The 15,761-nt window shown below is 47.7% G+C and overlaps 3 protein-coding genes across 6 annotated transcripts in view; 1 reads left to right on the plus strand and 2 right to left on the minus strand.

Annotated features, from left to right (window-relative positions):
• LOC115080181 (zinc finger protein 665-like) overlaps positions 1-15,761 on the plus strand; it is a 172,387-nt gene that overhangs the window by 50,922 nt on the left and 105,704 nt on the right. The window lies entirely within an intron of this gene.
• LOC115080197 (ferritin light chain, oocyte isoform-like) lies at positions 1,175-4,934 on the minus strand. Its single transcript, XM_029584319.1, has 4 exons — positions 4,756-4,934; positions 2,457-2,603; positions 2,016-2,141; positions 1,175-1,465 (listed from the first exon to the last, which is right to left on the minus strand). The coding sequence occupies exons 1-4, from the start codon at positions 4,855-4,857 to the stop codon at positions 1,307-1,309; spliced, it is 534 nt and encodes a 177-aa protein (XP_029440179.1). The 5' UTR covers positions 4,858-4,934; the 3' UTR covers positions 1,175-1,306.
• LOC115080198 (ferritin light chain, oocyte isoform-like) lies at positions 11,591-14,064 on the minus strand. The gene is made up of 4 exons (XM_029584320.1): positions 13,904-14,064; positions 12,651-12,797; positions 12,204-12,329; positions 11,591-11,882 (listed from the first exon to the last, which is right to left on the minus strand). Exons 1-4 carry the CDS (start codon positions 14,003-14,005, stop codon positions 11,724-11,726), a joined length of 534 nt encoding a protein of 177 aa, XP_029440180.1. The 5' UTR covers positions 14,006-14,064; the 3' UTR covers positions 11,591-11,723.

Consider the following 15,761-nt stretch of genomic DNA (forward strand, 5'->3'; position numbering starts at 1 on the left):
CTGCTAGGGATAGTAGAGTCAGAATTAGCATGACCGGCAGTAATAAGGAGAGCAAGAGCAGGGGTAAAGAGGGGACCTGGGATAACAGGAAATAGCGAGAAAACTCAGGTTAAGATCTAGAAGAGAGTCTAGTGGAGAGCACACAGGAGTAATAACTGCAGTGCAGACAGGATAAAGTGAGTGTAGAGCAGCCACTGCAGAACGCAGGAAGAGAAGAGGAAGTAGGTCAGAGCCAGACCACCACAGGAGTTAGAAAAGCCAGGAGCTTGGAAGCTACATTATCTGATATAGAAGATACAACTTCTTACTAGGGGTGGGTGAGAAGGCAGAGTCTGCATAGGGAAACCCCCTTCCATTGCAGGAGGTCCCAGGTTAGAGCAGTGACAGGGCCCCCTTCATCCCAGAGCTGTGCTGAGAGCACAGGGCCTGCCCAGTCACCCCCAGCACCAGTAACTCAGCTGTTAGTACCCAGCCCTGCAGCGCAGCCACACTCCAGGCAAGTCTAATGCCAGGCTTCAGAGTCACCCAAGCTGCATTCATCTGTATAACAGAACACAGCCCTGTGCTTAGCCTGGAAGTAGGATAAGGAGAGGGATGGTGTTAAAATGCAGTGCAAGGGCCACTTCTCCTGCTGGTGATCCACATGAAGTAGGGGTTTGAAACCAGCCCTGGCTTGACCACAATTCATTCAATTTGAATACAGCAATGCAAGTCCCATGACCAGCCCTGGATCATTCAAGTTCAGCTCTAGGCTAGAGCCCACAACCCTTCAGACATACAGACTGTTCTAGAAGCAGGCTCTGGGGTAGAGTTTGTACCAGGGCTGCAAAAAGGCATAGCAAAGTCTCTGGAGCTGCACAGCCTTAGGATCCACTCCTAGTCCCAGTCTCCCCCTTTAAAAGGTTATTCTTAAAGAGCTAACTCTTGGCATTTTCATGAGCCAACAGCAGCCACATCATTACTGCAGAACTTCATAACTTCATAAGTATGAGAGAAAAAATGTGTGAAGCTTGCTGGGCAGACGGGATGGGCCATTTGGTCTTCCGCCGTCATTTCTATACACCCCAGTTTCTGCCAAGGCTGGAATATCCCCCTTAAGGATTACATCTTCTCAAGTGCAATTGGTGGACAGAACCCCCCCACCCCCAAAACACAGCAAAGCCACCACAGCCAGTGTCAAGAATACATTTTTTATTTTCCAGTTCAGTTACAGAGTACAACACCCACTGGTCTGTGCTGGAGAAGGGTGGGAGAACGGCCCCAGAAGAGCGGTGCTCCAAGGGGACTGTGCTGCTTCTCTTGTCATCTAGTCACAGTCCTTACCCAGGGTCAGCTTGTCAAACAGGTACTCGCCCATGCCTACTTCTGCTGCCTGCACCCGCTTCAGGTTGGTCAGGTGGTCTCCCAGCTTCTTCAGGAGCTTCACCTCTTCCTCCAGGAAGTGGGACTCCAGGAAGTCACACATCTGTCCAGAAGCAGAACAGGAAATAAGATCAAGCTGTCTAAGCAACAATGCTGGGTGGCTTCTCCACTCACTCAGTAGCCCATCTAATCAGTTTGAGGAAATGCAGTTCATCTGCAAGCTCATTAGCCTCTACCTATCCAGGCACAGGTCCCATTAAGTGACTGAACACCCAAAGCCCCATGTGATCAGCCACCTGACACATTTAGCCTCTGGAGTCTCCTACATCCAGTACTGATGTAGCTCACTTACTGACAGCTAGATTAGTTTCATCTAAGACAGTGGTCCCCAAACCTGTCCTGGAGAGCCACCAGCCAGTCGGGTTTTTGGGATATCCACAATGAATATGCATGAGAGAAAATTTGCATGTTCTTGAGGCAGTGCTTGCAAATTCTCATGCATATTCATTGAGGATATCCCAAAAACCAGACTGGCTGGTGGCCCTCCAGGACAGGTTTGGGGACCACTGATCTAAGAAATGCAGTTAGCACTACAGTGTCCACCCCAAAGTCATGCAGTGCCTTGCCCCAATCTTCAAGAAGGAGATACATACATGGGGATCAGCATGGCTCATGGCAGTCTTGTGCAGGTCCAGCAGTGCCTGGTTCAGAGTCCTCTCCAGTTTCAGGGCATGCTCCATGGCCTGGGTCCCATTCCCCCACTCATCAGATTCTGGCTTCTGCAAGAGAAGCACAGTAAGCAGCAGAAAAGGAAGCCACCAAGCCTATGCAGCTGCCCAGGGTAAACAGGCACCTTTAAGGAAAGGTAGCACCTGTCTGGAGATTCATGGATCCCACCTGAGGTTTCCATGCCTAAGTCATTAGCAAAGACTCCTGACAGTGCAGACAATGCTGCTAGTGCCATAAGCAAGATCAGAGCTAAGGCTCTTAATCAGGAGAGAAGGTAGGAACCGAGACATTGATCTGCAACACCTTCATCCCACAAGGAGCTGGGAGTGCATCTCACAGCCCACCCACTGCTCCCTCTCAGGTACCTTCACATCTTGCAGGACCACTCGCCCCCCACGCTTGTTCTGGAACTTCAGGAATTTCTCCGCCTGCTCTCGCTTCTCCTCAGACTGCTCCCGGAAGAACCTGGAGAAGTTAGCCAGGGCCACATCATCCCGGTCAAAGTAATAGCCCTGGAACAGAACAGCAGTACAAGAGTAAGCAAGCCCCCAGGAGAGCACAGAGACCACCCCCCCCCCAATCCTGTATAGCACAGCAGCACAGCCAAGAACACACCATGGAAAGATGGAGCAAACTCAGCTCAAAATTATCCCACCTGCTCTCAACTATCACTCTGCCTCAACCAAACCAGAAATCCTCCACATCCACGATGACTGTCCCTCATCTCCCCCCCAAACTACTCAGGAAATTCAAACAACCCAGGGGTCCCAAACATCCCAGGAATCTCACTCACGCCAGCCACAAGAAACCTAGGCATAACCATAGACAACCAACTTAAACGCCACATCTCTAATACTATTAAGGATGGATTCTTCAGGCTACAAACACTGAAAAAACTCAAACCCCTCCTCCAAACGCACTATTTCCGAACAGTCCTTCAATCTATTATTTTCTCAAATCTCGACTACTGCAACTCCTTCCTCCTTGGCCTCCCAGAAATCCACTTAAAACCCCTCCAAGTTCTACAAAACGCCGCAGCCAGGATCATCACTAACAGCAGAAAATCCTCCCATATCACACCCACTCAAAGAACTCCACTGGCTCCCCATCACACAAAGAATCCAATATAAAACCCTCACCCTCCTACACAAAAAAATAAACGAAATGAACTGGCTAAACACCGCAATACACCTATACTCCACACAAAGAAACCTCAGGTCCTCCAACACTGGCCTTCTATCCGTCCCCAATCTCAAAACTGCACACCTCAACGCAACCCGCAAACGAGCCATAACAATAGCAGGTCCCACCCTATGGAACTCCCTCCCCCCAGCTCAGAAATGAACCCTCATCCCAAGTCTTTAAAAAACCATCTCAAAACGTGGCTGTTTACAAAAGCCTTTCCACCTGACACTTAACCCTCCCGAATACATCTCACCCCCCACTACCCTCTCCGACCCACCCCCCCCTGATCATACTCCCCTCCCACCTCCACCCTACCCACTACCCACCTTCTAGCAATTCCAAATCCTGCATTTCTATACTATTTATACTAGCAATTCTGAAACCTGTACCTATATACTATTTTGGTTAAACTATTTATACCGCCTCTTTTTCAAATGTCTAATCCCTCTTGTTACTTAAAACATAACTGAATGCTCACCTTGTAAAATAGAGCTAGATAGATAGATCCCATCCCTGCTCACTGCAATAGCACATAATGAGGACAGCCAGGAAGGAAGAGGAGGGTTTTATATTAAATGTACCTTGTTTTCAACTTTTATATCCCCCTCCCCCCCCCCAAAGAAAAACCATGTAAGGCAGGTGCTAGAAACTAAAGCTTCCCCCCCATAAGAGGGGCTGCAGTGCTGAGAAAATGCCAGCCCCACCCTTTTAGTTCCTAGGGAGCCTGAACCCTTCCCTTCATTTAAATCCCCTGAGCCAGGAGCCCCCCAAAAAAGCCTGAGGTGCAGCCAAGCCCTCCCAAGGGGTTAGGAGTAAGAGAGAAGTCTCACAGCTGGTGCCAGAATCCAGCAGAGCAGGGGATCCCAGAGCCCCTGCAGCTCACCCACTAATGAAGGATTGCAGAGCACACCCAGGGAGGAAAGGCTGGGAGAGAGGATACGTGAGGGGCCACCTTCTGGACCTGCCCCTCCAGCCCAGCAGCTTTAGTTACAGGCCCCTCCCCCACCAAACAAAGTGACTACTTCACTAGAGGTGGGGTAAGAAGGCTCCAGAGAAGAGAGACAGGAAGCTGCCATTTCTGAAGCCTCCTTAACCCTTCCTCCACCTCAAACAAGCCAAGTCTTAGCCCTCCCTACTGGCACAGACTGCACAAGTCATGAGCAGGACACCTAATGGTGCCAGACTGGCAGTGAGAGGAGAGAAAGCAGAATGAGCAGAGCTCATAGGCTGCTCAGTCTCCCACTCTATTCTTACCAAAAGAAAGAGAAAAAAAAAACAAAAACCAAAAACGTCTTCCTCACACTCATCCCAGGGAAGGGGGTAGAAGTGTTGGCATTCTCACTTACCCTCACTCTTTAGTACTTAGCAGGCAAGGTAAAGGGGCAGAAGGGGGCATGAAGGAGTCTCTCTACACCACCACCCCCCCTCCGCCTCTCCCAGCTGCAGGCTCCTCACACACACTCCCCCCCCCCCACTTACCAGGGACAGGTAGACATAAGATGCCTGCAGCTGCAGATTCACCAGCCGGTTGACTCCAGCCTCACTCTCCTGGTGGAAGTTCTGGCAGATCTGGGAGCTCATGGTAAGAATGGAGAGAGAAACCCTACAGAACCAGCAGCAAAAGGTCTCTAATCTGTTCCCTGCAGGATAACTTTCTGTGCTGCTATTGGGTCCCTTTTATAGCCCAGGAGGGAGGAGCTTGCTGTTTCCTGTAGCCCCACCCTCCCAGCAGAACCAATGAGCTCTCACTACCACGCCCACAACCCCACTTTCCGTGTCTCTCATTCACATTTATAAACCCACTCAAGCCTAAAAGGCTCCTCCAGGTGAGGTACAATGATAAAAAAAAATACAAACACAATTAACGGGCTCCTTCTTTACACTGCGATAATGACACATTACAGTTGCAATAATAAAATTGTTTGCTGTTCTCTTACATATGTGTGTGTAGTAGAGAAAGTGGTTCAACGTCACCCATAGTGTGTACATTACAGTTTAAAACATGACCCTGATTATTTGATGCTTTAGGGGCCGATGCAATCAAAAGCACGGAAAGCAGACTCTGAAAAGTCAGCGCCCACTTTCCTAACGCTCGCGTGATGCACGCAAGGGGGGTGCCATGCAATACCCTAATTATTGGATTGCGTATGTGATGCAAACGAAAGAGACTTGAACGCTACTAATGTGACTGTGGAAGGGTAAGTAAGAGCCCAGAGTCCTCCTCTGCATTTTTACCTCTTCATTAGGGAGAAGGGATCTGAGTTTATGAGCCCCTCAGGAGGGGGCATCCCATACCTGGATGATGCAAAGAAAGCTCCTCCCTTTTAAGATGGTTCAGACACCGATTGGGAGAACAGCCTTAGTAACTCAGGCCCTTTCAGATTGCTGCTGTTGCACAAGTGTTCCCAAGTAATATCCATAAAGACTAAAATAAAAGGGGACCAAACCGAGCACAACATACAACCTGATAGTAACAGTAATGTTATGGGTTACAGAGGAGCAGGAGCAGGGCCCTGCATCAGGTTCTCATGCTGGTCCCATGGCTGAATCCCCATAGTTTGCTGCTTCCCCAGGAGCAGGGAGAGTTTGAGGGAAGTCTTTGATTGTCGCTGTTGGTCTTCCCTCTCACATTTAGTACTTTGCACAGCATCGGAGGAAATGCATTTCTTGTTTCTCTTTCTCCAGTGTCACATTGCAATCAGAGTCTTCCTTCTTGCGGTTTCCAGCTGAATTTTTTGTCTGTGCCTTTCTTTTGCTAACCTGGGATCAATTGTCCTGTGTTTGTGAGGCTCTGCAGGTTTTTCACATTGGTGACTGAGGTGAGGTGTTCTGCAGTCGAGTATTTGTCCCTCACATCGGGATCAATGCAATAAGCTATGTGTGAAAATGTGCATCCACACTGGCCGCCCATTTTTTGTAAAGTTCACACAGCCACATCTCCTGGGCACCCGATTTAAGAAGCTGCTGTGCTAATAAGGACACACTAGGGCTCACTTGTGTATCCCTATAGCATCCTTGGCACCAGGTGTCCAGGAGAAGTGGCGTGCGTGGGTTAGGAAAACAGATGTTCGTAAATTGAGCGTCGTTTTTCCTAACCTGACCACCTTCAAGAATTTTATTTCCTGCTGTTACCTTCTGTTGTTCTTACTACTTAGTATCGTGATCATATCAAGTAGGAGTAGCAGTATGTTTGGCTTTTCTGTGAAAGCTTGGAGCACGTAAAGCCAATGCCAGCTCCAGGGCTGGCGTTAAGTTTTGCATGTTAAACGTTTGTGTAGGGCGCACAGGAATTTTTTGCATTAGGACTAATAGCCTCATCTATATGGCATTTACATGTGATGAGCGCTATTAGCGACATGCTGGGGTTTGGACATGCTAATCAGGAATTATTCTAGTGCGTCCAAAATGTGCATCCAACTTTACATCAAGCAGTGCGCTAGACTGAGTGCGCTGTTTTGGGAGTGATTCAGCTTCTCTGCTTGCTCCACATGATCTTTATCTTAGTTGAAGAAAGCAGAATGTCCTTTGCATACTGAATAGGCTTCATTCTTGCTTTCCTGATGATATTACCCAGTGGCAGAGCGTGCATATTAAAAAGTAAAAGTGAGAGCACAGAGCCCTGAGTGACTCCATACAGTAACCTCTGTGGCAAGGATTGTAGACCCTGTGTGAAGCTGCTCAGCCCTGTCCTGGAGGAATGACCTCAAACATCGGAATAACAATTCCCTTGACAGCAAGAGCTGACTTTCTAGTTAAGAAAAGGGAAAGGCCAACTGTATTGAAGGTGAAACAAAGGTCCAACAGGGCCAGTCCTGAACCCAACCCATTAGCTGACTCCCTATGGAGATCATCTAGGAGTGCAGCACATGCTGCACAGTCTCACAAACACACCCATACAGACACAATCACAGATAAACACACACGCTGCTGCTAATATCTCAGAATCAGAGAGCAGATAACTGCCTGCTGTCAGTTTTCAAAACAACACAGCCTGATCTTTCTGTTCTATGACTCTTCTGCAGTACCTAATTCTGCAAATATGTGGCAGATTATTAGTAAACCAAGCCGATGTGTGCAGGGAATCACAGAGCAAAGGCACATCCTGAAGGTGACTCCCCTTGGGTATTGCCTGTAAAGGTCTCTGCTCTGTGCCTCTCTGAGAGTGCTACATATGTATGGTGTCTACTCCATGAATCTCTGCAGGTGTTCTGTCTACTTTGTCTCCCTGTGTGTGCTGCCTGGAAATGCGTGTGCAGATGTCTGCTCTGTGAGTCTCTCTCCCTGTGCGAGCTGTCTGCGAAAGCATGTGTGTATGTCTGCCCTGCAAGTACACTGTGTCTGTGAGTAGAAAAATAACAAGCGAGAAAATATTGCTAGGAGCAAGAGGAAAATGTTACATGGCAGCCTCCTTCGCCCGGGCTACACTGGTGAAAGAGTCTGGTACAGGATTCCTCCTGAATAGCCATAGTTGGGCTATAAATCTCAGTGTAACTGAGTCTTAATTAGCCATAATTTAACAGCTCCAGATGGCTAATGTGAGAGCTATGGGTGCAAATTGAAACATCTAACTTGTAGATGCTGGCTTAAAATAAGAAAGAAGGAGATGTAAAAAGCTGTGTGCAACAGTGATTCTTTGAATGAGCCACAGACAGAGAATGAACAGTTGGTTTGTGGGGTTCCTGAGCTCGTAAGTCTTTTGTTTCCTAGCAAAGAAGACCTATGATGAGAGTATTCTCTGTATAAATTATATCTGTATTATTTTATTTACTTGTATTGATTAAAGCAATATTGCTGAACTGCCGTGTGATAATTCTCTTTGTTGGTTATATACACCATATATTCACCATATTTAGTAAACTAAATGTTGCTTTTTCAAGATTTTGTACACTGTGTTCTATGATGTAATATATAACCACTCAGCCTAACCTTTTACATTTGGCATCACGTACAGGATATTGTGTCACTGTAACACTTTTTTGGGAATGGGATTAGGGGTTATTTTTTCATTTTGTTAGATTTGGAAAGTGACAAAAAGAATACGTGTGTATCAAGGGTACGTCTACCAATCCTATTGACCAGGTTTCTGATAGCATGTCAGTCTGCTCTGGTCACAAACAATTTAATGCAAAGTTGGAAAATGTCAGTTTCATAGACGCAGGAGGAAAAGAGGGAAGAAGTCTGTCTTGTTGTAAGCTGTTAAAATCTCACATACCAAAAAAAAGTTATTTTCTTCCACATGTTATCAAGATGATGCCTGCTCTGCTAGATACAGAACCTGAAGATTTATTTTTCCCTACTTATTCCTTTTTTTTATCTGATATACTTAATTTTGGATCCAAACCCCGTTTTTAGCTCAAATGTTTGATTACTGTTGTCTCATTATAGATGAAGACAGCAAAGTTTGAGGAAAATGTGTGAATGAATTTGTGCCCTGAGTTGAGTGAAATAACTGTTATATATCATGTTCTGTGTAATGTCTGAATATCGTAAGTTAGCTTATAGTAGAATGGGAGAACACAGGCTTTAACACTATGCACATAGTAATAGAGCATGTAGATTATTAGGTACAAGTAGTTGACACTTACTAGAGAGTTTCTTTATTACTTAATATGAATTTTTGTTCACCTTATATTAGGTTTTTCTCCCTATACATCTGACTTAATGGTAGGAGTGCAGAGGCCTTGCTGAAGGGACAGCTGCGAGAGTGCTGGGGTGAGAGAATTATACGTCACTTTTCATTGATGTTATGACAGGGTAGAGTGAAAACCACCACATTCCTTGCATTCATTTTATAGACTGAAGTGCTTACAATTTATACCCAAGCTCTGCTTTCATTTTTTAGTGCCAGGGGGGGAGGAGTCGTGGTCTTACATAACTGATCATCATGATCAAGTTCTTAGGACACCAAGGTAGATTTTAAAAGCAATCGCTTAATGCAGTATGCAAGGAGCATGCAAGTAACGCAAACTTTAAGAAGCCAGGACGCATGCACGGCCATACTTGTGCACATGAAGTACAAGGAGACATTTTGCAAAGGCTGATCATGGCACGTTACCCGTGCATCGTTAGGGCTGGTACTGATGAGGGCAAGTCTGGAGATTGAGTTTTAAGACATTTGAGGGTTCAGTCTCGCATGACAAGGAAGCAGAGGGGTCCTGAACACAGTGGGAGGGGAGAGAAAGAGAGGGGCAATCTGATACTCTAGATATTTACTACTGGAAGGACGGGGCACTTATGACTTGGGGGTGGGGGGGCTGTAGACCAGTGTAGCGTCATCTCTTCCAACCCCACCAACTTGAAAAGTGCCCCTCCTTCATTTATGGCCTGGATTGGCCATTGTTGGAAACAGGATGCTGGGCTTACTGGACCCTCAGTCTGACATGTTATAGCTCTGCTGGTGTAGCTATACATACATTGGAGGGTGCATGCAGGTTGCTTTGAAGATTAACCCATTTGTCTCACCTAGTTACATACAGACCCATGGATACCACTATTTTGATTCTCACCTCCATACAATCTGAATCTATGTATTTTTGTTGGTCTGTAAGTAGCTGTTCCGTGCATGGTTTACTAGAATATGCTCGCTGCAAGTCCATCTGACATGCAGAGGATAAATTTAAGAAAGAACTAGAATAGATGTTTGTAACAAGAATTTGTTTTTCATTTCTTGCACCATTCTTGGGGGGGGGGGGGGGGGGGGAGTATGTGCTACAGGTGGGTTTGTTCTAGATACAAAAAACTAGCAAGCTGTGCAGTACCAGTGAGAGATGGTACTGAGCAAGGACCTGATACCATTCTTCAAAGGGGGGGAAGACTCCCAACAGCAGATGTAGAGCTTTTGTTAGAGAGGCTACACTGAGCAGAGGGTGCATGACAGTGTATACATGGGAGGTGGCATCTGCACACTGAAGAGGGTAACCCCCCAAAAACCCATGCATACGAGTACCTGAATGGAGATCACAGATGATAGGAGATACTGAGACCAAGCCAGAATTATGGCAGCCCTAGTCCAAAGATGAAGGGGTAACCCCAGCCCTTAAATAGCCAAGGAAAGCCCCACTGTATGGGCACCTTAGGTAATTGTCTAATCCTAGAGCTGGCCTTGCTTCTAGGTCAAGCTGTCTGCAGCTGCAGTGTATAGGAGATAGGGCCTAGGACAATGCATGAGGAAGTCACCCTGCCTCCCTTGTGGTTAAGCTAGAACCAGTGAGCAGTAGTTTCACTCTTCCTCTCCTGTCTTGATGGATTTAATAAGAGGCAAGAGAGCATAGACGTTCGTGATGGAGTCAGAGTTAGCATGACAGGCAGTAATAAGGACAGCAAGAGCAGGAGTAAAGAGGGGACCAGGGATAGCAGGAAATAGAGAGAAAACTCAGGATAAGATCTAGATGAGACGAGTGGGGAGTACACAGGAGTAATAAATGCAGTGCAGACAGGATAGTGTGAGTGTAGAGCAACCACTGCAGAAGGCAAGAGGTCAGAGCCAAACCCCCACAGGAGTCAGAAAAACCAGAGCCTGGAAGCTATATTGATATAGAAGATACAACTTTTGCTAGGGGTAGGGAGAAGGCAGAGAGTCTGCCTAGACAAACCCCCTTTCCATTGCAGGAGGGCCCAGGTTAGAGCAGTGACAGGGCCCCCTTCATCCCAGAGCTGTGCTGAGAGCAGAGGTCCTGCCCAGTCACCCCCAGCACCAGTAACTCAGCTGTTAGTACCCAGCCCTGCACCCACACTCCAGGCAAGTCTAATACCAGGCTTCAGAGTCACCCAAGCTACATTCATCTGTATAACAGAACACAGCCCTGTGCTTAGCCTGGAAGTAGAATAAGGAGGGGATGTGTTGAGTGCAGTTCAAGGGCCACTTCTCCTGCTGGTGATCCACATGGAAGTAGAAGTTTTAAACCAGCCCTGGTTTGACCACAGCATTGCAAGTCCCAGGACCAGCCCTGGGTGTCACCTTGTTGTGGATCATTCAAGTTCAGCCCTAGGCTAGAGCCCACAACCCCTCTGACTTACAGACTGTTCTAGAAGCAGGCTCTGGGGTAGAGTTTGTACCAGGGCTGCAAAAAGGAGCTGTACAGCCTTAGGATCCAGTCCTAGTCCCATCCTCCCCCTTTAAAAGGTTATTCTTAAAGTAGCAACTTTCTTGGCATTTTCATGAGCTAACAGCAGCCACATTACTTTAGAAAACCAGAGCCATATGAAGTTCTGAACTCCCCAGCTTCTGCCAAGGCATGAACATCCCCCTTAAGGATTACATCTTCGCCTCCAGTGCAATTGGTGGACACCCCCCACAGCAAAGCCACCACACAGCCAGTGTCAAGAACATTTTTTATTTTCCAGTTCAGTTACAGAGTACAACACCCACTGGTCTGTGCTGGAGAAGGGTGGGAGAATGGCCCCAGAAGAGTGGTGCTCCAAGGGGACTGTGCTGCTTCTCTTGTGATCTAGTCACAGTCCTTACCCAGGGTCAGCTTGTCAAACAGGTACTCGCCCATGCCTACTTCTGCTGCCTGCACCCGCTTCAGGTTGGTCAGGTGGTCTCCCAGCTTCTTCAGGAGCTTCACCTCCTCCTCCAGGAAGTGGGACTCCAGGAAGTCACACATCTGTCCAGAAGCAGAACAGGAAATAAGATCAAGCTGTCTGGCTTCTCCACTCACTCAGTAGCCCATCTAATCAGTTTGAGGAAATGCAGTTCATCTGTAAGTTCCTTAGCCTCTACCTATCCAGGCACAGGTCCCATTAAGTGACTGAATACCCAAAGCCCCATGTGATCAGCCACCTGTCATTTATCCTTTGGAGTCTCCCTACATCCAGTGCTGATGTAGCTCACTGACTGATAAACTGCATTGGTCTAACCACCCCACACCCACTACTCCTGAGGCAGGGCACTGCATTAATTCAGTCTTTAAGAAGGAGATACATACATGGGGATCAGCATGGCTCATGGCAGTCTTGTGCAGGTCCAGCAGAGCCTGGTTCAGAATCCTCTCCAGTTTCAGGGCATGCTCCATGGCCTGGGTCCCATTCCCCCACTCATCAGATTCTGGCTTCTGCAAGAGAAGCACAGTAAGCAGCAGAAAAGGAAGCCACCAAGCCTATGCAGCTGCCCAGGGTAAACAGGCACCTTTAAGGAAAGGTAGCACCTTGTCTGTGGATGCTCATGGACACCACCTGAGGTTTCCATGCCTAAGTCATTAGCAAAGACTCCTGACAGTGCAGACAATGCTGCTAGTGCCATAAGCAAGGTCAGCAGAGCTAAGGCTCTTAATCAGGAGAGAAGGTAGGAACCGAGACATTGATCTGCAACACCTTCACCCCACAAGGAGCTGGGAGTGCATCTCACAGCCCACCCACTGCTCCCTCTCAGGTACCTTCACATCTTGCAGGACCACTCGCCCCCCACGCTTGTTCTGGAACTTCAGGAATTTCTCTGCCCACTCTCGCTTCTCCTCAGACTGCTCCCGGAAGAACCTGGAGAAGTTAGCCAGGGCCACATCATCCCGGTCAAAGTAATAGCCCTGGAACAGAACAGCAGTACAAGAGTAAGCAAGCCCCCAGGAGAGCACAGAGACCCCCATCCTGTATAGCACAGCCAAGAGCCCCCATCCCTGCTCACTGCAATAGCACAAAATGAGGACAGCCAGGAAGGAAGAGGAGGGTTTTATATTAAATGTACCTTGTTTTCAACTTTATATCCCCTTCCCCCCCCCAAAGAAAAGCCATGTAAAGGCAGGTGCTAGAAACTAAAGCCTCCCCCCCCCATAAGAGGGGCTGCAGTGCTGAGAGAATGCCAGCCCCACCCTTTTAGTTCCTAGGGAGCCTGAACCCTTCCCTTCATTTAAATCCCCTGAGCCAGGAGCCCCCCAAAAAAGCCTGAGGTGCAGCCAAGCCCTCCCAAGGGGTTAGGAGTAAGAGAGAAGTCTCACAGCTGGTGCCAGAATCCAGCAGAGCAGGGGATCCCAGAGCCCCTGCAGCTCACCCACTAATGAAGGATTGCAGAGCACACCCAGGGAGGAAAGGCTGGGAGAGAGGATACGTGAGGGGCCGCCTTCTGGACCTGCCCCTCCAGCCCAGCAGCTTTAGTTACAGGCCCCTCCCCCCCCAAACAAAGTGACTACTTCACTAGAGGTGGGGGTAAGAAGGCTCCAGAGAAGAGAGACAGGAAGCTGCCATTTCTGAAGCCTCCTTAACCCTTCCTCCAGCTCAAACAAGCCAAGTCTTAGCCCTCCCTACTGGCACAGACTGCACAAGTCATGAGCAGGACACCTAATGGTGCCAGACTGGCAGTGAGAGGAGAGAAAGCAGAATGAGCAGAGCTCATGGGCTGCTCAGTCTCCCACTCTATTCTTACCATAGGAAAGAGAAAAAAAAAAAGAAAAAAAAAAGTCTCCCTACATAGCAGTGCCCTCACACTCATCCCAGGGAAGGGGGTAGGAAGCGTTGGCATTCTCACACTTACCCTCACTCTTTAGTCCTTAGCAGGCAAGGTAAAGGAACAGAAGGGGGAATGAAGGAGTCTCTCTACACCAACCCCCCCCCCAGCTGCAGGCTCCTCACACACACTCCCCCCCCCTACTGTCCCAGCTGCAGGCTCCTCACACACACTCCCCCCCCCCCCACTTACCAGGGACAGGTAGACATAAGATGCCTGCAGCTGCAGGTTCACCAGCCGGTTGACTCCAGCCTCACTCTCCTGGTGGAAGTTCTGGCAGATCTGGGAGCTCATGGTAAGAATAGGCACGAGGGAAAACCCTACAGAACCAGCAGCAAAAGGTCTCCAATCTGTTCCCTGCAGGATAACTTTCTGTGCTGCTATTGGGCCCCTTTTATAGCCCAGGAGGGAGGAGCTTGCTGTTTCCTGTAGCCCCACCCTCCCAGCAGAACCAATGAGCTCTCACGACCACACCCACAACCCCACTTTCCGTGTCTCTCATTCACATTTATAAACCCACTCAAGCCTAAAAGGCTCCTCCAGGTGAGGTACAATGATAAAAAAAAATACAAACACAATTAACGGGCTCCTTCTTTACACTGCGATAATGACACATTACAGTTTAAAACATGACCCTGATTATTTGATGCTTTGGGGCCGATGCAATCAAAAGCTCATGCAAAGGGGGCGCCATGCAATACTCAAATTAGGGGGTCCCGGCCATCTGCCAGTAAGGAAAATGGCGGCATCCTTTTTCATTACTGGCAGACGGCCGGTTATGAAAGCTGACACTGAGTTTACCGGCGTCGGTCCTCATAACTCGGCAGTCTGCTGAGGTTTTTGGTTGGTTTTTTTTTAGTTAAGAAAAGAAGTGCAGAAAAGCAGTTTTCTCTGCTTTTCTGTACGTTTTTTTTTTTAATTTATTGTTTATTAAACTTTTATAACATTTAGATACAGACATAGAACAGAAAGATCAGGCTGTGTTGTTTTGAAAACTGACAGCAGGCAGTTATCTGCTCTCTGATTCTGAGATATTAGCAGCAGCGTGTGTGTTTATCTGTGATTGTGTCTGTATGGGTGTGTTTGTGAGACTGTGCAGCATGTGCTGCACTCCTAGATGATCTCCATAGGGAGTCAGCTAATGGGTTGGGTTCAGGACTGGCCCTGTTGGACCTTTGTTTCACCTTCAATACAGTTGGCCTTTCCCTTTTCTTAACTAGATAGTCAGCTCTTGCTATCAAGGGAATTGTTACTCTGATGTTTGAGGTCATTCCTCCAGGACAGGGCTGAGCAGCTTCACACAGGCTCTACAATCCTTGCCACAGAGGTTACTGTATGGAGTCACTCAGGGCTCTGTGCTCTCACTTTTACTTTTTAATATGAACGCTCTGCCACTGGGTAATATCATCAGGAAAGCAAGAATGAAGCCTATTCAGTATGCAAAGGACATTCTGCTTTCTTCAACTAAGATAAAGACCATGTGGAGCAAGCAGAGAAGCTGAATCACTCCCAAAACAGTGCACTCAGTCTAGCGCACTGCTTGATGTAAAGTTGGATGCACATTTTGGACGCACTAGAATAATTCCTGATTAGCATGTCCAAACCCCAGTGTGTCGCTAATAGCGCTCATCACATGTAAATGCCAGATAGATGAGGCTATTACTGCTAATGCAAAAAATTCCTGTGCGCCCTACACAAACGTTTAACATGCAAAACTTAACGCCAGCCCTGGAGCTGGCATTGGCTTTACGTGCTCCAAGCTTTTACTTCTTCACTCCGCATGCACAAAAACCAAGTGTGCGTCTCAGACGAACATTTTTCTGTCAGGTATTAACACCTGCCTGGAGCAGGCGTTAGTAGCTGAGTGCAGGTAAAAGACGTACAGGAAGGCAGAAAAAACTGCTTTTCTGTACTTCTTTTCTTAAGGTAAAAAAAACCAAAAAAAACCCTGGGCAGACCGCTGAGTTATGAAGATCGACGCTGGTAAACTCGGCGTTGGTTTTCACAACCGGCCGTCTGCAAGTAAAGTCGCACAAGTGACCCTAGCGCC

Source organism: Rhinatrema bivittatum, chromosome 19 (genome assembly GCF_901001135.1).
Source record: "Rhinatrema bivittatum chromosome 19, aRhiBiv1.1, whole genome shotgun sequence".
Taxonomy (NCBI): Eukaryota; Metazoa; Chordata; class Amphibia; order Gymnophiona; family Rhinatrematidae; genus Rhinatrema; species Rhinatrema bivittatum.

Bases quoted from the DNA above. Each gene is read 5' to 3' on its own strand.
- LOC115080197 (XM_029584319.1), bottom strand. From the start codon at position 4,857: ATGAGCTCCCAGATCTGCCAGAACTTCCACCAGGAGAGTGAGGCTGGA. The intron at 2,604-4,755 runs GTAAGTGGGGGG...GTTCTGTTCCAG, and splicing joins CTTATGTCTACCTGTCCCTG to GGCTATTACTTTGACCGGGA. The intron at 1,466-2,015 runs GTATGTATCTCC...GCTTCTGGACAG, and splicing joins TGAGCCATGCTGATCCCCAT to ATGTGTGACTTCCTGGAGTC.
- LOC115080198 (XM_029584320.1), bottom strand. From the start codon at position 14,005: ATGAGCTCCCAGATCTGCCAGAACTTCCACCAGGAGAGTGAGGCTGGA. The intron at 12,330-12,650 runs GTACCTGAGAGG...CTTCTCTTGCAG, and splicing joins TGGTCCTGCAAGATGTGAAG to AAGCCAGAATCTGATGAGTG. The intron at 11,883-12,203 runs GTATGTATCTCC...GCTTCTGGACAG, and splicing joins TGAGCCATGCTGATCCCCAT to ATGTGTGACTTCCTGGAGTC.